The 22,198-nt window shown below is 42.7% G+C and overlaps 1 protein-coding gene and 1 long non-coding RNA gene across 9 annotated transcripts in view; one reads left to right on the plus strand and one right to left on the minus strand.

Annotated features, from left to right (window-relative positions):
- Positions 1–6,641: 6,641 nt before the first annotated feature.
- MKI67 (marker of proliferation Ki-67) overlaps positions 6,642–22,198 on the plus strand; it is a 23,043-nt gene continuing 7,486 nt past the window's right edge. For 2 of the 8 annotated variants that reach the window (XM_035329937.1, XM_035329945.1), the window contains exons 1-14: positions 6,790–6,855; positions 8,314–8,428; positions 9,245–9,286; positions 10,041–10,122; positions 10,204–10,319; positions 10,850–10,919; positions 11,803–11,875; positions 14,551–16,025; positions 16,345–16,578; positions 17,288–17,708; positions 19,056–19,171; positions 19,966–20,137; positions 20,245–20,379; positions 21,231–21,616. In XM_035329937.1, coding sequence (XP_035185828.1) covers positions 8,337–8,428; positions 9,245–9,286; positions 10,041–10,122; positions 10,204–10,319; positions 10,850–10,919; positions 11,803–11,875; positions 14,551–16,025; positions 16,345–16,578; positions 17,288–17,708; positions 19,056–19,171; positions 19,966–20,137; positions 20,245–20,379; positions 21,231–21,616 — 3,414 coding nt within the window. In that variant the 5' untranslated portion in view covers positions 6,790–6,855; positions 8,314–8,336. Of the gene's footprint in view, positions 6,703–6,789; positions 6,856–8,311; positions 8,429–9,244; positions 9,287–10,040; positions 10,123–10,203; positions 10,320–10,849; positions 10,920–11,802; positions 11,876–14,550; positions 16,026–16,344; positions 16,579–17,287; positions 17,709–19,055; positions 19,172–19,965; positions 20,138–20,244; positions 20,380–21,230; positions 21,617–22,198 lie in introns of those variants that run through there. The other 6 variants (XM_035329938.1, XM_035329939.1, XM_035329940.1 and 3 more) reach the window with 6 other exon arrangements.
- On the minus strand, positions 10,126–14,876 carry LOC118169036. Its single transcript, XR_004751896.1, has 3 exons — positions 14,770–14,876; positions 14,572–14,577; positions 10,126–10,431 (listed from the first exon to the last, which is right to left on the minus strand). It is a non-coding gene; the product is annotated as an uncharacterized LOC118169036 (long non-coding RNA).

The raw sequence follows: 22,198 nt of genomic DNA on the forward strand, positions 1-22,198 counted from the left end.
AGGCCCCGTGCTGCCTTCCCTGATGCGTCAGTTCAATGATTTGAAGCCTGGCCCTGCAGTATGTTGGCAAGGATAAGCCCCGGTACACTCACACAGCTCCCAGACAGCTCCTGGCCGTGTCCTTCTGTTCATCCCTCCTGCCAGAGCAGGGCTGTGCTGCCCTAGAAGCGTTGGGGAGCAGCGAGGCCCCGTCAGCACCGTGGGGCCTGCACCAGGCCGTGGCTCCTGGCCAGGCAGGGGGGCGAGGGGAGGCCTCGCTGATGGCACACACACCACCGCTGCCTTCTGCTGTACCTCAGGTTTGAGAGTGGCGTGGTACACTGTGCTATCATACCAAGATAAACTTGGTGGCCTAGCTTTCAGCTGTCGCCCGTCATCAATCAAGAGTAGGACAGGACCAGAGGGAAAGGCCTCAAGTTGCGCCAGGGGAGGTTCAGGATGGAAACGAGGAGACATTTCTGTCAGAAGGAGCAGTCAGGCGTTGGGACGGGTTGCCCAGAGAGGGGGTGGCGTCACCGTTCCTGGGGGTGTTCAAGGAGAGGTTGGACGTGGTGCCTGGGGACATGGTTCAGTGGTGACACTGGTCGTAGGGGGTGGTTGGCCCAGGTGGTCTTGGAGGCCTTTCCCAACCTTTACCATTCTGTAAGAGTTTTGACAGCGTAGGTTATTTTTCAACTTTTTTTTCCATGCTTCTTTGGAAGAACTTTTAGCTTGTGTGTCCTCCTTGTGCATTGTATGCTAACCTATTACGGAACTCTTTCTTTGTTTTCTGAAGTTTGTCAAACGCCCTGCCCCAAGGTTTCGTATTCGCACATGGTAATCTTGCTGCTTTCAGCTCTACAGTTAGAGGAGTAACTGTAGAGTACTACAGGAGTAACTACTTACTCTAAGTGTTGCTTTCTAAAAGTTGCAAGCATGCTGTGCATCCTGCAGAGATGTCTTTGCTTCCTTGAAAAGGTGGTGTTACTAAGCACGCATTGCTTGGGAAGTCTTAACAGAGGCACACCGCACTGAAAACCAAGAGCCTTTCGAAAATTAAATGTTCAGACAAATATTGGTGTTTCTTTCCGTAACACTAAATAGTTCCAAGCCAAGACTAATCTTTTCCACTGAGCAGCTTGGGCTGGTGGGAGGTGTCCCTGCTCCTGCAGGGGGTTGGAATTATTTGATCTTTCAGGTCCTTTTTTTTTTTTTCTTTTTTTGTAATTCCAGGTTAGCCTACAAAATATTTTGTGCGATTGGGTCACAGTTTTAGCACGTAGCAAGATGCACACACTGTGAGGCCACTGGAAGCCAGCTGTGTGGGAAGAGACTGACACCTTTGCTTTCAGAACTAAGAATCTCAATGATTAATCAGTAATTATTGACTATTGCTTAATTTTAATAATTATTATGAAAATTATTGCTTATCTGCACTGTTTCTAGTATCATGCAGTTCTGTCTAGCAGTATAGTAGAATCACCATTAGTAGAATATTCAAGCTAAACAGTAGGGATTACATGCAATGAGACACGAAGAATGACTTTTCTCCTGTGTCATCGTAGGGTGTTTCTGTCGGTCTCTTTCTGTATTTAAAATAAATGATAAAAGGCACCTTTCCTAACAAACCTAAAATTGCAGAAAGGACTTGGGATAACCTGATCCTCACCTCCTTAAAGCAGCTAACAAACTGCTGCTCAGATACTGGATTGATAATGAAGTATTCAGATTTGCCTCTAACACCCAGTAAAAAGAGATTTCAGAGGGGGGGGGGACGGTGTAATTACAATCCAACTACTGAAAAGGTTTCCCTCACAACAAATACCCTCTGCTCTCTACTATGTCCCATTTTAGTGACAAATCTGGAAAAAACAGAAAAATCACGACTCTACTGAAATGCAGAAATAATGCAACTACACAAAGTAGGTAATTTTTATATACACAGATTATATGTAAGACCTACATTTGTCATTGCCTTTCTCCAGCAATTAATTTTTTGACTCATGAGAATCTGCACTTTTTTTTTTTTTTTTTTTTTCTGTGCTTGAACTTGCGATTCTTTCTGGAGATTTTGCATTTCATAACTTGGAGATAGATAGTTATGTTTACAGAAACCGGCCCTTAGAAATAACGAACCTCCATTTTAGACTACTCAGGCAATGCATTTATTTCAATAGGCTATTTAAGCAACACAGACTAACCGAGATCAAAGCCATATTTGTTCTGTATAGGACATAAATGTCAAGTCAAAGCTAAGATTTCCTTCATACAGAAATTGCTCAGTGCCTCGGAGGATTTTTCAAGCGATTGGACTTTCCTGTGAATGTTCTTCATTTTATGTATAAGGATTATTTTGTAATTTAGATATTTTAATAAGAGCTTTCTTCAAATGATTTTTTTTTTACATTTTCTGTGCTACTTCTCACAGGGTGAGAATTACCAGCTGGAACTTGTGGCTTCTTAGACTTTCAGCTGATTAACAGCAATAGCACAAATCTGTGAGAAATAAGCTTCATTCACTGCAGTGCTTCCAGACCACCAGTTCAGAATCTAGAACAAATGGGTCTTGTAAGGGGACCTTCATATGAGGAATTAAGATGCTAATTTTTCTAATTCTTTTTATTTTTTGTTGTTGTCATTGTGCTCTTGGCTCCAGCCTTCAGCCCCAATATGTTTTAGCAATTAGGGGCCTTTTGCTATTATTGGGTCACGGTCCTTCACCGATAAGCCTAATCACTAAGTCCTGAAAAGGCTCCCAGGGCCGGCCTGGTGGATCTCTGGGAAGTAGCTTTTTCTTAATTACTTTTTGATTGGTCAAGTTAAGTTAAAAAATGTCTAAGCTGGCAAGGGCATTCAAGGACTGATTTAAACTACTATATAAAAGTACTTTTCAACACATTTTGAGAGTCGATTGTCTTACTTTGGCTTGTATGTGGTGGCTTGTAATCCTAGTAAATTAAATGTTGACAGCTAAATATTACCCGAACAGAAAATTTGAAGTAAATGTCATTTTTTTTTTTCCCTCCTGTAGATATACTGTTGCAAATATCTGTGTATCCATTATTTAAGAGACCACTGCTGCTCTTGAAGACAGATTTGAGACAAGGCAATCTTATTTTTTTTTTATTTTTATTTTTTTAATATAATTTGTGTTTTCTTGTAGGTATTGTTCTGTTGCAGAGACGTTCATCACAAAGGTTGTGATAAGATACCGCGTGGTAAGTGCACTAATAAACCACTGTATGATCATACCAGAATATACCATTATTGGCATATAGCAGAACACTCGTTTTTCTTCTTTTTTTTTTTTTTTTTTTTTTTTTCTATAAAAACGCCAGAGCCCTTGTCAACATAAAAATGCCCATACAGTGAGAGTGGAGAAATGGCTATTTTGCATCTGGCTCAATTCAATGCAGACTAACAGACACTGTAATGAATTAGGCTTTCAAAGAGTTTTGATGGTGGAAACTGTTTTGGTAGCTTCAGTCATGACTGCGCTTGTAGAGGCCCCCCAAAAGATCTGACTTTGCTATCTATTTATTAGCAATGATACCCAGTGTTAGAATTCTGATTTTGCTTGAATGTTCTGTTTTACACCTAAATACAAGATTATCCAGTAGCATAAAGCTATCATGACCAGCTGAAGGTGAGATGATAAATTTGTGTTAATATGTTAAACTAAATTAAAACCCCTACTGAAGTTATGGAATAGACTTCAGAGGAATTTAATTCAAAAGAAAAAAAAAATACCAAGTTGCTTACATCTAACTTTATCATACCTAAAGTCCCCTAAAGTCATTATGCCACATAAAAATAGTATTTGAGGCAAACTAGCTAATTAATTATAAAAGTAATAACATCAAAAGGAGTTCTGCTTTGTGAGAGATAAAATATTAGGATATTTATCCCCTGAAGCACAGAAGACTGAATGACCTTGAAAAAGGCCTTCCTCCCTTTGTATTCCCCCCCCACCCCCTCACACACACACACTCATGCACGCATAGAACTTTGTTAACTTGCAGTTAAGGTCACCAGATTCTATACCCCACTCACACAAATTTATTATAAAAAAATAAAACAGAAAAACAAATAAATAAAAAAACACCTCAGGCATCACTCAACGTGTCTAATTTCTCTTGGATTTTCACCATCCACCTTGGGTGGAAAACCATACAAGCATGATGCTAGTAGACAGCAAGGAATTGAGGGAGGAGGCTGTCTTTGCTGTAAATTAGTTATGGTAAAAAATAAGAGTTGCTTTTTGAAGGAGCCCAGTAACTGCAGTGTTTTAGCTTGTGTGTGGTTGGTACAATGATAAGTGTCAAAATACCATGCAAGTTGAAGCCCACAGTGCTCCTTCAGGCTGTTCATCCTGTGGTTGTCCTCAAAGATGGCAACCAGGTTTTCATGCTAGTCACCAGTTTGTGTTTGGTGGCTAGGAAGTTGAGGGAGACACATCAGAAATTAATACTACACATAATGATAGAATATCCCGAGTTGGAAGGGACCAATAAGGATAACTGAGTCCAACTCTTGGCTTCACACAGGTCTACCCAAAAATTCAGACCATGTGACTGAGTGCACAGGCCAAATGCTTCTTGAGCTCTGACGGGCTTGGTGCAGTGACTACGTCCCTGGGGAGCCTGTTTCAGTGTGCGACCACCCTCTCGGTGAAGAACCTCTTCCTGATGTCCGGCCTGATCCTCCCCTGTCCCAGCCTGACACCATTCCCTCGGGTCCTGTCACTGCTCACTGAACACAACAGATCGGTGCCTGCCCCTCCGCTCCCCCTCGTGAGGGAGCTGCAGGCCGCCATGAGGCCTCCCCTCAGCCTCCTCTTCTCCAGGCTGAACAGGCCCAGGGACCTCAGACGCTCCTCGTACGTCTTCCCCTCCAGGCCCTTCACCATCCCGTAGCCCTCCTCTGGACACTCTCCCACAGTTTCACGTCCTTTTTGTACTGTGGTGCCCAGAACTGCGCACAGTGCTCGAGGTGAGGCCGCACCAGCACAGAGTAGAGCAGGACAACCAGTCCCCTCTACTGACTAGCAATGGCAAAGTTTATTTTAAATTTAATACATAAATTGTTCTCCCTCTTTGTCAAATTATTCAGAACTCATAGGAGTACTTTGTTTCTTTCATGCTTATATTAAATATTTAACTTCTGTTCAACTCTGGCAGTAGGTAAAGGTCAGTTTGGCTTTCATTGTTGTGAAGCCACAGCCTGAAAATGAGGTTTCGAGCAGCCAGGCTAACCGATGCCCAAAGAGCAGGAGGAGCGTTAGGTCACCGGCACCTCCAGCCGCTGCCTGGCCTGCCTCTAGTCCCTCATTTTTAAGAACCTTCCTGTTCTGTTTCACGGAGGTGAAAACACTCCATGAAATACCCTCCCATCCCTTTTAGAGAAGTCCAAAACCTTTTGTGACTCCCTTAGGCCTCAAAGAGAAGCAGCAGAGAACAAATACGTTGTTTTTAAAACGTGGCTTTATGTACTGCATGGAGGAGACTGGAAAATGAGACGTGAGGTGGTTGGGGCCTGCGCTTCTTAACTCCAGGCCACTGGTAAAAATGTTCAAAATGAAGAAAGAATTGAACGTAATGATGGAAGTTACATAGTCTTAATGTAGTTTTAATTTTCATCTGTGTGTAAATACTTTAAAGAGCATTTTTAAAATATCTTCTCCATGTCAGAAAGGGCTGAGGTCGAGTCCTTCCTGTCTGAAAAGTTTCTGACTTGAGCCTACGTTTAAAGGGCTCAAAGATTTCTTCTTCTTCTTGGCTATTTTCAAATCAGGGTTTCTTGCCATTTTTCATACCATATTATCTCCTTGATTGGAAATTAATGTTTGCTTAAACGATAGAGACATCAAGCACAGACTTGGCCAAGGATGGGGATGGCCATAATACTGGATTTGGTGATTATTTTATCTCGTATCAGCTTTCCACTTTTCTGTAGAGCAAGGTCTTCTGGTTGGATTCATCCTGGCTCCTCACCAGGTGTTTTTTTTTTTTTTTTTTCTTTTTTTTTTTTTTTTGTCTTCACATACAGAGCAGCACAGGCTTTGTCTCAAATTCTTGGAGTCTCCAGTTTAGGCCTTAGTACTGAATTCCTGTCAGGGAATGTTTTTGTGCGTAATGACAGGTGACGACAACGGACTTAAAACGCTGATTTTCATTTTTACGCTTTTATTGCTGCTTCCTTCCGTGCTCCCTCTACTGTTACCCCTTCAAAGCGCCCTGTTTTTTATGACGAAGACAGTTTGAATTAGGGGAGGAGCGGTACAGAAGCCAGACGCGGATGTTTGAGGAACTTCAGCGAGCCGGTGCTGTCCTCGGGCCTCCCGAGCTGCTTCTGGCTCCCGGGGCCCCTCAGCGACGACGGGGCCAGCCCGGTGCGGGCGGGCGGGGCGGGGCGGGGCCAGCCCTGAGGCGACCATTTGAAATCAAACGCCCTCCGCTGCCCCCATTGGCTGCGCCGCGCCACACGCCGCCCCCCTCGGGCCAATGGCGGCTCTCCGCGCGCCTTTTCGAAATGTCGCCGAGCTCGGTTTCGTCTCCTTCCGCCGCAGCGCCGGCGCTTACGGCTAAAATAGTCCGGCCGCCGAGCGGCGCCGGGCAGGGCCGGGGGGGCGCGTGGCGGCCGGCCCGGGGCTGTGCTTGCGTGGCCGCGTCCCTCCGGGGCGGTGCTGGGCAGAGCCGGGACCGCCCGGTGCCTCTGGTGCCTGCAGCGGCTCGGCGGAGGGATACGAGCGTGCAGAGGCGCTGGCGCGCGCGGGAAGGGAGGGAGGGGGGCGCCGCGCTGCTCGGCCGCGGGGCCGGCGGGAGCGGCACCGGGACCAGGACCAGGAGGAGGAGGGAGCCGGCACCGCGCCGCGGGTGAGCGCCGGGAGGGGGGGAAGTGTGGGGGGGGGGGGCTTCTGGCTGCTTCCCTTGGAGGTGTCCGGTCGGGAGCCGGGCTGCGGCAGCGGTGAAAGCAGCGCCGTGCCGCCGGGGATAGCGGCGCGAGGCTGGGTGGGGGACCGTGGGTGAGGCGGAGTCGGGTGGCGAAGCCGCGATCTGGGGTGGGAATAAGCTTTAAAAGCGCACGCGGTTATTGCCCCGCGATGGGGGAGCGGGCTGCCGGTCACAACAAGCCAAGATCAGTCCTTGGTGCTGTCCGTGCGCTGCGTGGGCACGCTGCTTGCAGCGCAGAGGCGCTGGGTTTCAGTCCTACACGCAGGCCGTGAGTGTTGTTGTAGGAGCTACTTTCAAACCCGGTGCCGTTCGGCCACGCACGGGCTGTTTCGAGGATCGGTCCCGCTTCGTGGCACGCAAGGGTTTGCGGGTGGAGGAGCGCTGCCTCTGCTGTCAGGCGCAGCAAGCTGTGCGAGCCCGCTGCCAGCTGCCCGTGCTGTGTGCGTGCCTGTCACCCCCGGCGCCTCTCCTGCCATCGCACCCTGCCCTCTCCCCGCTGCCTTCCTGCAGGGCTCCTTCCAGGCATCACCTGTTTTCTCCTTTACTCGCTGATGGGCCGAGGGGCAAGAAACGTTGCGGTGTGGTCAGACTTAGGTTTAATGCGGTGCTCGGGACCCTGATCCTTTAGTACTGCTGAACAGTTCTGCCCTTTCCCTGGGGAAGGCGACGAGGCAGGTTTGTCCCCCGTACTGCGTTACCAGCTTCTGAGAGCCGAGGAGACGCAGTCGCCTTTGAGACCCAGGATTTCTGCGAAACCCTGCTGCGGGTTTAAGGAGCGGCGGTGACGGAGAGCAGCGGGTAGATAGTTACAGCTGCAGTCCCGTAGTCTCGGCTTACTTCAGAGTCAGCTTTACTTGAAAGCCAGGTCTGAGAACGTCCCAGTAGATGAGAGGAAGGTAACGTACCAGGTTTAGGTGAGGAGGAGCGACTGTCCGCCTGAAAATAGTTTTAAGTTGCTTATAGAATGAAATAGAGGATGTGTGGTCCTGAGTCTTTGCAAATAACAAGTATAACAAGTAGCTATTAGAGCAGCTACAACAAGCAGGGTAACAAGTAGCTATCACATACCCAAAAGCAATATTACTAAGTTCCCGTGAGCACGTGATGACTGCTCTCACCACCACTTAAGGGCGTTTTCTCCAAACGTGTATTGCCCTCAGCTTCCGCGCAGGATTTCAGCGAATGCTCGTGGTGGATAGTTCCCGGGTTTCCGTGCAGGGAAGCACATGTAAGTGGCACTCCATTCACGTGCCATGTGCACAAGGCTCTTCTGCTGTGCTTTAAAAAATGTCTTGAACGGCATTAAAAACAGGTTACGTTGCTTTACACGTTTATGAGAGTAAATCATTGCTTGGGTGAATAATTTTGACGTTCTCACGTAGGTAAGGCTTCTTACGTTTGAAGATGCCGCTCTTCGGGAAAATAATCGTAATTAAACGGAATGGGACCGATGGAATTCACTTTCCACTCACTGCAAGCTCTTGTTTATTCGGAAGGTGAGAACGCGTTGAGTACTCGGATGCACTGAAATAATATTAATGATAGTTCCTGCAGACAGAATCTTCTTAATACTTACTTGCAAGAAAGAAATGTTTGTATTTGTGAACAATGTTCAAGGCAGGGAACGTGATATTGGGCTAACATTACTTGAGCTGAACTTACTGTTTGTCATCACTTTTTGTCCTTTCCTTGCTAAAAGTTCTTTTTTTCCTGAAGTTTCTGACCAAGAGAAATTTAGCAGAGATCTGATGAAGCTGTGAGACTGAAAGTAATCTACGTGTGGCGTGTGTGCAAGCAGCAAGTGGTGGTGCTCGTATCTGGGGGCAGGGCCTAGAGAACCAACAGAAGGGAATGCGGCTTGCATTCACCTGTGGTCATGCCAGTGCTTCTTGCAATTAATTTTTTTTTTGGTTCTCCAAGACCTCAGTACTGGAATGCACGAGCTAGTATCAAGAACTGATAAATAAAATGGTTTTACTTCTTTTCAACTGTGTTTGCTGAGCACTTTCCTGATTGATATATCTTAACTAATTATCCAGTCCTGAATCAGATTCCGTAGTGCCTGTCTATGGGAAGCACTGCAGTGTCAATAATACTCTTCTTTGGCTTCAGCAGAGCTGCCCAGGCAGATGAGAATTCATTTTTATGTCTTTTTAGGCTTGTCATGAACTGATTTTTCAGAATTTGGTTGTTTTACCTTTTTTCCAGTATAGATTCTCTGGCGTTATAGGAGCATAAGCTCCTGCTATTTTCTGTCACAGCCTTAGGTGGTTCATTTCTTCCTGTTCCTAATGTCCTGCGTTTTTTTTCAGACTTAATTGTCTTCAGGATCTCAACTCTTTTATCCAATTAAGGTGAATGAGTTCAACACTCCCTGGTGGGTTAGACAGGGCAAGCCTGCCTTCTAACAATTTTGGTCACTAATGGTAATCTGCAGCTTCACACTTGAGCCAGTCCTATAACCGTTGGCTTTCCTGGCAGATGAAAAGGCCGCTTCTTAGCCAGCCGTGCCATACCGAGACCCTATTTTTTTGCTCTCTATGTTGTTAGCACTAGGACAGATTTGGGAAGGAGTGTATTTTGCTGATAACGTGACTTAGATTCTAAGCTTTAGACTCCACGTTTCTCTCTCCGATTCGTTTCTTTCTATCCTTTTTACTGCAGTGCTGTTTTTCCACCACTTTTCATCACTGAAATTAGCACCAAGCACGATATTCCCCGTTTCTTACCTAGAGCACTTAGAGACAAGCCTCTTGCTTAGGTCTGTTGGTGTATATTAAATGTATGTGTCCAGAGAAAAGTGGTGGAACTTAAACTGCTGATCACAATCACTTTTTTTTTGGTGGAGAAAAGGTTTCCCCTGTGGTAGCAATAACTTTCTGGCCTCTTCCTAGCGTTCCAAACTCTTAGTGCAATAGACATCACGTTAAGTCTTTCACTGAATGCATTTTCTTATCCCTTTGTTTTTCTGTGTTCTTGCCTGTGTCCAGTCGTATGGATTATTAGCTGAAATTTGGGAAGCCAAAGCACCTAATTCTACAGCAGTGAGATTTTTCTGGCTTTTCTCTTCTGCATGTCTTGAAACTCAAATTATACTTTCACCCGTAGGAGAACAGAATGTGACATCCGCATCCAGTTGCCTCAGGTCTCGAAAGAACATTGTAAAATCGAAGTAAATGAAAACGAGGAGGTGAGATGTTAATATTTGAATGCCATTTGTATTGCATTGTTGCACGTCGTCAGGCCACTGAAATTTTTGTTTTATTTCTAGGCAATATTGACAAATTTAAGCACAGTAAATCCCACGCAGCTGAATGGAAGCTGTTTTCAGCAACCCGTACCTCTGAAGCACGGGGATGTGTTAACTATTATTGATCGTTCTTTCAGGTAAGTGCCAGTGACAGAGACAAACAGTCTCTGACAGAGACGATGCCTTGATCCTAGAACGTGTTCTGCAGCCAAACAGTGTGGAGCACTCTGTGGACACAGGCTCTACCTGCTGGAGGAAGATGCAGAAGATAGCAGTAGATGAATGGGAAAACCTAAAACATCGTTTTACCGTTTTCAGAAAGATAAATTAAATTATTTTGTATCTCTTCACAACGTCTTAAAGAGCTTCTCCAGAAGGCAGGATGGCTTAAAGTTTTTTTTTTATTATTATTACTTTTATATATTATATTAAGCTAAAACAACTAAGATAGAATTGTCTGGAGAGATCACTTGGATTTTGTTTCCAGGACAAACACTTTCTAGGAGAAGAGGACATTTTGATGTAGTTAAAGTATTTTAAAGCAATGTGTTTGTATTGCTGGGAGTGGGACAACTCTTTCTAGATCATTTATCCTAATAGTGGGAATTTAGTTATCAGCTATTTAACCAAAAAATGCTTATTTTTACTTTTAAAATATTTCATCCAGGTTTGAATATCCTCTCCAATCAACTCCAAGAAGGAGGCGTTCCAGATCTCCAAAAGATGAATCACGGCAGGTAATTTCGTGGTGATAAGCTTATTTATGGCCAAGTACATTGGTATCAGTATTGATAGGGTATTCTGTGTCCCTGTTTCAGTGTGGGTTTTGTCTCTTTTTTTTTTTGTTTTTAAATTAGGAATATTTTTTCAATGTAGGCTAGCTTTCTGTTTGAAAATGCAAATGAACTCCTTTAGATATTTTTTTTTTAAACTCAGTATATTATTTTTAGAGTTACCAGTTCCTGTTAATAGGTTACCTATAATCTTAATAGATTAGTAAATAGGTCTATTAAGAACTAATTCTTTTTTGAGGAGAGGATAGGGTGCAGGAAACAAAGTATTAACGTTGGGTATACTTCTACTTTTAAATGGGCATTTTTGCCCTAGAGCCTGAGTATGCTTTTTTTCTCCAAATGTATGTTGTTTTATGTGCTACTAAACTAATGTATTGCTGGCATTTATAAATACCAAACTAAGTCTATCTTTTACTAATTTATTTGCATTTGTTTCTTCTTTCATTCCCAACAATGTTTTATCCCTTCAAGGGGATATATTACTTAGTGAGTACTGTGGCTATTGAAGATTTTTGTATGTTATGTTTCTCGTATTTAAATAAAATTCTTCTACTAGGTCTGGTACAAAAGTGAGCTTAGAATGTGCTTGTACATGTTCATACGCTGCAGCTGCTTTTAGAGCTAATAACGATACAACAATACTTGAGTTCTTGCTACGTAGACTATCGGTTAGTGTTCTTAACTGGTGAAATACTCGATTTAATTTGAGTGCTTTTAAACCTGTTCAGTAAGCAATACTTGCATATTTATAAACTTAGTGTTTTTTCAACGTTCAGTAGAAAGCTAAATATTTGTTGCTCTGCTATAATGTTGTACAAATTTACAGGTTCTTCATGTTCAGCAGGTGGCAGAAGTGGAGTTATTACGTAAGCAAACTTCAGGACCTAAAAGATCTGCAGGTTGGTACCTGTATTAGAAGGGGGTTGCATTCATCTCCTTCCTTAATTTTATTTTAAATCTTAGCATCTGGAGGAAAAACAAGGTTGAAAAGAGCAAAATAAATATATTTTAAGATTTTTTTCAAACTGAGCACAGTACGCTTTCCTAGGTCAGGATACTACTGCATTGTACATAAATGCTGTGATTTACCAAAGCCAGGGGAAAACATGTAGTTGCATCCTGACAAATGGGCAGTAACACTTGGACTGGAATTGGCAAAAACATGTTTATATTGGAAACTGAATCTGCACAAATCATTTAAATCAAAGGTTATACCTAACAAAGGAGTTTGGTACACCAGTTTTGCAAATGCAATACAAATGTCAGTTGAAACTGATAGGTGAAACTTAATGCTTATTACATTGTATTTTTCAGCAGCAACAAACTAGAACATCACAAATACGCTTTTGTGGTTTAAAAAAAAAAAATGAACATATTGCTTTAGAGCAAACATTAGATCATCTTGAGCAAGTATTTTTTATCTAAGGTATTTTTTTCTAATTGGTGTTGAAAACAGGTATTGCTTTGGAGTTACCTAGAGTTAATTTTGCTGATTAAAATCATAGTTTGCAATATGAGTAAGGCTGAAGCCAGGCTGAGGGAGTTGGGGTTGTTCAGCCTGGAGAAGAGAAGGCTCTGAGGAGACCTTATAGCAGCCTTCCAGTGCCAAAAGGGGCCTACGGAAAAGCTGGGGAGGGACTCTTTGTCAGGGGGTGCAGTGATAGGACAATGGGTAAATGGCTTTAAACTGACGGGGTGGTTTTAAATCAGATCATTAGGGAGCTGCAGGCCACCACGAGGCCTCCCCTCAGCCTCCTCTGGGCTGCACAAACCAAGGGACCTCAGCTGCTCCTCATATGTCTTCCCCTCCAGGCCCTTCACCATCTTTGTAGCCCTCCTTTGGACACTAACAGTTTTATGTCTTTATGCTGTGGTTCCCAAAGCTGCACGCAGAGCTCAAGGTGAGGCCGCAGCAGGCTGAGCAGAGCGGGACATCCCTTCCCTCGGCCGGCTGGCGGTGCCGAGCCCGAGGCACCCCGGGACACGGCTGGCCTTTTAGGCTGCCAGGGCGTGCTGCTGGCTTGCGTTCAGCTTGCTGTTGACCAGAACCCCCAGACCCCTTTCTGTGGGGCTGCTCTCCAGCCTCTAGTCCCCCAGTCTGTACGTACAGCCAGGCCTGCCCTGTCACAGGTGCAGAATCCGGCACTTGCTCCTGTTAAAATTCACGTGGTTGGAGATGGCCCAGCCATTTAATTGGGCAAGATCTTTCTGCAAGTGCTCTCTGACCTTGAAGGTGTCCACAGCTCCTAATCTAGTGTCATACACAAACTTAGTATACCTTTAAGTCCCACATCAATGTCATTTCTGAAAACATTGAAGAGAACTAGCTCTAAAACAGAGCCCTGTGGAACCTCACTAGTAACTGGCCACCAGCCTGAGTTAACCCCATTTCCTATAAACCTCCCAGCTCGATCCGTCAGCCAGTTGTGCACCCGTTGGATTGTGTACTTGTCTTGCTGGATGCTTTATCCAGGATATTGTGAGAAACAGTATTGAAAGCTTGGCTGAAATCCAAAAAGATCACATTTAAAGATCCCATTTTGTGAACTGAGAGAGAGAGTCTTTTTTAAAGTGTTCGGTCTGTGGGTTGTAAGCACATCTGTATTCGTGGGGTTTGGATAATAGGTTCCCTGACACCGTCCTACAATACATCCTTCATTGCTTCATTGTTCTAAACCTCAAGGGAGCAACTTTTCTGATCAAAACAAAAAAATACAGATGTACTTGTCTGCAGTTGAGTACAAACTTTCAAAGAAAGATTAATTTCTTGTTCTTTCCCACTTCTCCTTCCTACTCCCCCCCTCAATCTCCTCCAAAAGTGGATCAGTGTGCTTTTTCCTTGTATGTTAGTCTCTCCATCTTTACGTGTATTTCCTGTTGCATCTAAGAGAAGTCAACATGTCAGCATTTGTTTCAGCAGATGTTCATGCTGGTATACGGCAGTGTTGAGGCTGTGGATGTGTAGATGTTCGCAAGGTCTCAGCTTCTTGTGGCTTAGAAAGGCAACTTCTTGGACGAACCCTATTGGCTGACCGCTCTGTGCATGGAAAATGTGAAGCATGTTACTTCAGGCTTCCAGCGTGCGTGCAGTCACTTGCTCTGTCTCATCTGGGAAGTGCTAGCTCTGCTTTATTGTCTTGCTTTACCCTAGAGAAGCACTGGTACAGTTAGAACAATACAGCACCTGTGTAAATGAAAGACAGAAAACTGATTGACTTGTGGTAAGCCGATCTAAATGATTGTTAAATTCTGTGTTCACAAATCTGGTTTGTGGCAGCCATGAAAGATATGTGTATAAGCCACTGAAGAAAAACAGCAGCGTGAAATACAAATTTCCTTATCTGAATGTGGGATAAGGTCCACATTGCAACTTAAAATTAGTTAAGCATTTCAATACTATTGTTTTTGTTATGAGAGAATTGTTATTGTAAACAGAGCTTTGTTTGCGGTCCTATATCCTGGAGCCTTGTTGCTAGCCTTGGTAGAGGAAAGGAGGGAATTCTCATCTGTATTTAAGGAACTTATGTTTCTGCATTTTCTACATAACTTTGTTTTTGCTTTGCTTATGCTGTAGATCATTCTGAGTGCGAAGAACAAAATGCTGACGAAAATAAACAAAGTACGGAGAAAAATATGTGCAAAGCCTTACCAGTTAAGCTACAAACACCTACATCTTCATATAAGATAAAACAATCTATTAAAAAGGAAAATGAAATGTCTCCCTTTAGTAAACTCTATGAAACACTGAAATATGAGATTAAAGTGAAAAAACCTCTGCAAGAAGGAAATGTACCTGGAAAAGAAGCTGGTAAGGGTGCTCTGCAAGAACCAAGTGCTCAAATTGCATCAAGTTGTGATCCTGTAAGCCTGACTAAAGAGAAAGAAATTGGCATAAGTGAAAATAATGAAGAATGTAAAATGAAACAAGACGTAATTGGTTCAGAATTTAATCAGATCTCAACGGTAGGAAGTGCTACCAAGAAGTGTTTTACCCGAAGTCCTCGAACTTCTCTTTCAAAGGAGATGAGAAAAGGTAGGAGAAGTAACTTGCAAGATCATAAGGAAGTAAGTACGCCAGGTAAATCTAAAGGCACTGAGGTGACTGCCAAAACACCCAAACCCAGTAAGGAGAACGACAGAAACGCAGCGTGTTTGCTGGAGCCATGCTCCATAGAACGCTTGGGTGAGGTGAAAATCTACAGCTCTGCAATAAGAGCAGAGAAAATAGCACAAAAAACAAAGATGACAAATGTTTCTGAAGTAGATAAACATGTGTCTACACCAACCCCCAGAAGGAAGAGTCCTCGATCTTGTTTCATGTCACCTACCAAAGAAGCTACAGGGATGGATTCTGTAAATATTGGTACTCCCACAACTCGAGGAGGTGCGTTGTTGGAACACAACTCTCTTTCAGAAATTTCAGCTGAAATTCAAAGGGAAGATTCAGTGTGCAGAAATGATAGCCTCCAACAACTGCCTTTGGGAGAAAATAAATGCTTAAAACAGAGACGGAATAGTAAACAACATACACCAAGAAAATCGGCAAAAGTAGAAGTGCTGAAAGAAATCTGTGATCAGGCAAATGTGAACACAAAAAAGAGAGATTCTGAGTCTCCTGTTTCTGATTCCAAGAGTCCCAGAAGAAATGTCAGACAAAGTAAAGAATTTGTAAACAAAAGCATCCTTTCAGAGACACCAATTTCAGGAGAGGTAACATCAAAACTGGCTTCTCCTGCAAGTCAGAAATCTGGCTCTGGAAGAAAAAGGGGTAGGCCAAGGAGCTCTGAACTGCAAACTGAGAAAGCACTGGAGACAAATGCAGTTCAAGAACACCACAATAAGACTGTAGACAGCCAGGACAGCGGAACTCAACAAGATCTGGCCACCAATGGGTGTGATCAGCAATCAGATTTGGAAGATGCCAGTGTTCCAAGACCTCAGAGATTATCGTCAAAAAGGTCTTCTGGAAGTGCTAATGTACTGGAAGGCAATGAGGCTGTTTCAGAAATGCATGTTTCTGACCTGTTGGCTGAAGAAGAATCAGGTAACTAGATTTAATTTCGTGCCTGGCTGGTACTGAATTGGAGAAAATCTTAGTTTTCATGAGAATTTTTCCATCTGAATATATAATTAATTGCTGACCCATTGGTTCTGTAACATCATGTTTTTATATATATGACCCTAAAAATAACCAATAATTTTTATGAAAGTTTACCTAATTGAATGAAAATGAGTTAATTTCTAATATGTTTCCACCTTTAAAGTGCCTGAGTGAGCACTGTTTTCTATGCTGGCTAAAATGGTGACTTCCTGGTTTCTTCGATTTGTGGGGATATATTCAATTATTGCCTTTTTTTTTTTAGGCGAGACAAAAAGAGTATCTCAGAAGAGGAAGAGCGGTGATCTGTTACCTCAGCCTTTAGGAAAGAGGAAAAGAGTGTCCTTTGGTGGTCATCTAAGTCCAGAGCTCTTTGACAAAAGTTTGCCTCCCAACTCGCCCCTTAAAAGAGGTGCAATTCCTGCGAGACTGAGCTTACCGTTTGGAGACTCCCCCCGCGCAGTGCTGAAAAAGGCTCAGGGACTGAGGCACTTTGCCGTGCAGGTGAATAAATGCTAAGGCTAATCAAGTTGCTAACCTAAGTAACATGAGCAGAGCTTGTAAATTCAAAGACTTCTAAAAATGAATTCAAAATGAACAGTAAAGACATCTGTTAGAAAATGGGAATTAAAATGGTATTTTTTTTAATCAGCATTTTTAAACCTTTTCCCCCAAAGGAGGGCGTGCAGCTAATTGTTTGTCTACCTGTCTTTATCCAGTAGGTTTGTTTTTTCTCACCGCACGTTTTTGCTTGTTCTCATGCATGTTCAGGAGTATATTCGTGTGCTTGTGCTTACCAGCAGAATCTACTGGCACCAGTTAATCCTAAATAGCAGAAAACAGACGCAATCTAGAAGAGTAGTTTGTTGTCAGACTATGCAAGCTATGGCCATGTGGCTTGGCCAGAAGTTTGGAAACGCTCAGCTGCTGATTTAAACCAGTAAAAGCCTGTAGTGCACTTCATGTGAATAAGACTATTTTGAATAAACTAGAGTAACAAAGTTAATTTGTTCAATTGGATTTGTGCATGCCTTTTGAGGCTTTTGGAATTTAAAGATTGTTGCCAATTTGCTTCCTTCTTAGAGAGTAACATCTAAGGCTTTTTCAACTGATCTGTTGATATTTTATACCATTGCATTTACTTTTCAGAGACAGAGAAGAACGTTTGTAGTTCAGCTTTGCACAGTAATTTTTTTCTTTTTTTTTCTACCAGGAACTTTCTGTACAATTGGAAAAAGAAGAAATGTCACCCAAAAAAATGCCAGCCCAGACACCCCCAGCTGCCTCTTCCCCTGACTCTGGAAAAGCAACACCGCAGCTTACTATGAGCTCTCCAGCACCTTACACAAAAGGACGTTTCTCTGTTTCACACGTCACAACACCATCGCCAATTGCAGAAGAGCAGAGCAGTGTTGCAAAAGATATGAATACAGAGGAGAAAAATAGTGGCCAAGTGAAAACACCTACCTCTGATCATGTCAGCCAAGATGATAAAACCTCAATGGCAACACCTAACAAATTAACAAAAAGTTCACAACGTAGCTCGAAGAAGACTCCCCTGAAGAGGAGAAGTGGTGCTGTAGCAGTTATCAATTCAAAAAGAAGAAGCGGTGCCTCTACTGCCAATTTGCTAGGTCTGTTTCAGCAGTTAATTTTAATATGAATTCTAACAATTTAAAAAGCAGCTACAAAACGGAAGTAGTCCTACTATTGTTTGTTATACGGAGACCACAAAATGATTGGCGTATATTCTGATGGTTTGGGGATCTTTTTTTTTGAACCATCAGAGAACTGCCAACTTTTACATTCTCACATTTATGAATCCAATTGCTAAAGCCATGGTATTTAGAACATAAATCTTAATACTCAGAAATCGAAAAATGGTAGAATTAAGGTTCTGTTTGTTAGGTTAATTGCAGTATTGATCCTCCAAGTCCCTCAATCTGGAGTAGAACTAAAATTGTATCAATTATATAATTTTGTTGGTGAAAACATGCACTTTATCTATATTCAGCTTAGTTTCTTTATGCCTTTTCCCCTAAACAGTTCACACGCTGTCATTTGTAGACTGCGCCACCTGTAGCTGTTGGGTGTATGGCAGACATCATGGATGATAGCCATCGAGTCACAAATATTTTAATTGTTGAACACTGGAATTTGAATGTTGGTCAAAATAGTTTTGATACCATTGGAAAAATTAAGAGGGACTCTGGTTCTTGAAAATTTAGTCTTTGTGAAGAAGCTTAAAGACGTCTTTAATTTATGAAAACAGATAATATTAATTTGACTCTTTCAAAGTCAAATTTAAAGTTTCCCATCAATATCAACATTCATCTGGCAACTTTTATTATTCCTTGCTATCTTCATATTTTGTAGTATCATTTTAAAGTTCTGAATAACATACTGCATGCAGTGTCCCAGTGATGGTCCCATTATATGGTGAGGCCTTCCTGGTTAATCCTGGATATGTTTCACTTAAAAATACATTTTTTGCTGTTAAACCTTACATTCTGTCAAGGAAAGGTTCAGAGCAAGACTGAAAGGCTTATGGCAAATTTGTAATGAGGAAAATATTTCATAGAATCACAGAATATCCCAAGTTGGAAGGAGCCCACAATGATCATCAAGGTGAACTCCTGGGTCCTCAAATGACCACCCAGAAAATCAGACCACGTTTCTGAGAGCATTTTCCAAAAACTTCTTGAACTCCATCAGGGGGTGAGGACAGACTGAGGTCATCACTCAGTTCCAGAATGCTGTGTGACGCTTTTTGTTGTGGAAACGGGTGCTCGGACACTCGTTAACATTCAGCTTGAAAGTGTGTTTTCCTGTAGCTCTTGAGCATAGTCTGATATTGCTGTTACCAAACCATATGGCTTCTAGTTCGGATGTCTGACTACAGCGTGTCCTTTGGAATCATAAATAGCGGTGAATTTGTGCTTACACAGCTGAGAATTAAGGCTGTCTGTTTTGTTTTGTAGTTGCGAAATCTTGGGCAGAAGTGGTAAAACTTGGTGTTGTAAGACCACAAACAAAGGCTGTTAAAAAACGTACCCAGAAAGGAAGACCAGTGAAGAAGATAACACAGTCACCAAAGGTATTCTTTTTACTACCTTTTTAAGGTTTGGGGGTTTGCTAAACGTCGAAACAGCTTGTTGGTGTCTTGCTGCAGAAGCTGGAAGCTTATGAGACTTTGGCAAGATGTTAAATGGGTATCGGTGTCTTCCTCACAGTGTGTAAGAACATATCTAGGTCAAGAGCCATATCTAGTTATTCTTTGGGTGCAAGTCTTGGAGGCTGTCGTTAAGGACTATGTAAGTGTGGGGGTAGTTACTCGTGTTGTTACAGAGCACGTGAAATAGGTAATTATTTCATTAATCTACTTGAATTTACTGTAATAATTCAAAGCATCTTAAGAGCGTATCTAAATAACAGAATGTGTTGGGTGGATGGAGTAAGTATGTGTCTGTTGTCTACAGTTCAAGCTGTGCTGCTGTTTGAAAAGTTTCTATTTCGGTTTAACCGCTTTACTGGTGATGAGGTTGGGCATCGGATGATTGTGAAGGTCTTCTCCAACCTAAAAGACTATGAAGGTGGAAAGGAGTAAGACTGAAGCACTTTCAGGATAATCCCTGAGCATTTCTGAAAGCTAAGAAAACCTCTCTCAGATGCTCATTGAGCGCAGTCACTGAAATCTTGAATTCATGAGCTGCATTTCACAATGAATCAGCCCTTTACAGTAGCTGCAGTTTAACCATTCTGTATGCCCAACAGTCGGCATTAGCTAAACACGACCAATAAATCTGTGGAATCTCTTGAGTGATTCTGGTTAGGCTTTCAATAAAAGGGATCTTTGTGTCCTAATTTTTTAATATTTTTTTTCCTTTATAGACTCCCGGAAGAAAAATCAAAGGTCATTTTAGCACAGGTCATGCAGAGTCTCCTCCTACAATAGTTGTAGGTAGAGCTTACTCTACCACTGTTAGAACAGCTGGACAGGTCCCTAAAGTGGTGAAAAATCCCATCTCGAAACAAAACTTGAATATGGATGACAGCTTCATAGGTAAGTTGTGAGATTTTTTTTTTTTTTTAAAATCTGCTGCTGGTTCTGCCAACTGTGTACTTTTTTTTTTCAAAATATGTGCTCATTTTTCTAAATATAATTTATAGGACTGTTTGATCTCTTTGAAAATCCAGAAAATAGGACTGGAAGAAGATCACCTTCGAGCACTGTTAATGACAGTGATGTTACATCAACGTGCGCCACAATGGAAACTTCTGAACTGTATGCTTCTGAAGAATCTGGTATGGTTGTTAGTTGGAAAGCAACATTTAAGTATACTTCGGGGTAGCTTTGTCTGTCGTTTATTGACAGTGTGTCGCCTAATGCTAGGCAGGCTTGGTGTAGAGATCTTTGCAACCACCAATTTTTTCTGTCATGTATTGGAAGGCATTTTTCCAATAGTTCCAGTTAACTTTTTGGTAGGTGTTATTATTTATATTCATTCAGTTTGATATCCAACTTCTAAATGCTGAAGTATTGTTTCAGGCAAGTCTTGTTTTTGAAGGATGGCAATTCTTTAATCGGTTGTCAGGGGATACATCTAGACTCTGACAAAATCTTATGGCAGGGAGTGGTTATGTTGTGTAATTCTGCAGGCAAAGATTCTACTTAAGAAAAAAGTGTCAGATTAGGAAGATTTGTATTAAGATGATACTTAGCTTTTTTTCCATCTTTTGCGTATGACTTTGCATATGACTTTGCATATCAGTCGTGTTCCTGAATAACTCAGAATTCTTTAAATCCTGTTTTACTAAGAATTTAGCAAAAGTGAGCATCTAGTGAATCACCCACAAAAATCAAGAATAAATTATCCAATGTTCATAGTAGTAATACTAATGATTTTTATCAGATGAAATAAAAAATCACCAAGGTTTTTTTATGCTTATTTTTTAAATGTATGCTGTGCCTTGTAGGAGCTAATTGCCTTCTTGCTAATTATCAAACCAATTGCTGTAACACATTTTTGGATTTTAGCTTGTAGAAAGCTTTGGCTGGTTGAATCCGTTTTTTACTTAGTTATACAGCAATTAGAATGTTTGGATTTTCTGCTTAGTTTGTTTGCCAAATTATATAAACCTACTGCTTATTTCAGGAGAGATGGTGGTGTCATCATCAAATATCCCAGATTCTTCAGGAGAGCAACTGGATTGTCAAGCCATCTCCTATTCTCTGAGAGAGAAGGAATCTCCACAGTCTGTATTTGAAATAACATCCACCAAAAATCCTGGAAGAGGAAAAGCTGAGTTGGAAGAAGATCTTGATGTGGATAGTGTGTCGATAATTGCAGAGAAACAAGAATCTCAGGTGAAATTGGCAAGTAAAAGGAAAACTCCAGATCAGAAGTTGGAGTCGGTTGAGGTTGCGTCAGGCATTGAGCAGCTATTAAGGACCCCACAGAAAAAGCCAGAACCGGCTGAGGTCCTGTCGGGCATCAAGCAGCTCATGAAGACCCCAAAACAGAAACCAGAGCCAGCTGAGGTCCTGTCAGGCATCAAGCAGCTCATGGAGACCCCAGAAGAAAAGCTGGAGCCAGCTGAAGTCCTGTCAGGAATCAAGCAGCTCATGGAGACCCCGAAGCAGAAACCAGAGCCACCTGAGGTCACTTCGGGCATCAAGCAGCTGATGAAGACCCCAAAGCAGAAACCAGAGCCACCTGAGGTCCTGTCTGGAATCAAGCAGATGATGAAGACCCCGAAGCAGATGTTGGAGCCACCTGAGGTCCTTTCAGGCATCAAGCAGCTGATGAAGACCCCAAAGCAGAAACCAGAGCCAGCTGAGGTCCTTTCAGGCATCAAGCAGCTGATGAAGACCCCAAAGCAGAAACCAGAGCCAGCTGAGGTCCTTTCAGGCATCAAGCAGCTCATGAAGACCCCGAAGCAGAAACCAGAGCCACCTGAGGTCCTTTCAGGCATCAAGCAGCTCATGAAGACCCCGAAGCAGAAACCAGAGCCACCTGAGGTCCTTTCAGGCATCAAGCAGCTCATGAAGACCCCGAAGCAGAAACCAGAGCCACCTGAGGTCCTTTCAGGCATCAAGCAGCTCATGAAGACCCCGAAGCAG

This window comes from Oxyura jamaicensis, chromosome 6 (genome assembly GCF_011077185.1).
Source record: "Oxyura jamaicensis isolate SHBP4307 breed ruddy duck chromosome 6, BPBGC_Ojam_1.0, whole genome shotgun sequence".
Taxonomy (NCBI): Eukaryota; Metazoa; Chordata; class Aves; order Anseriformes; family Anatidae; genus Oxyura; species Oxyura jamaicensis.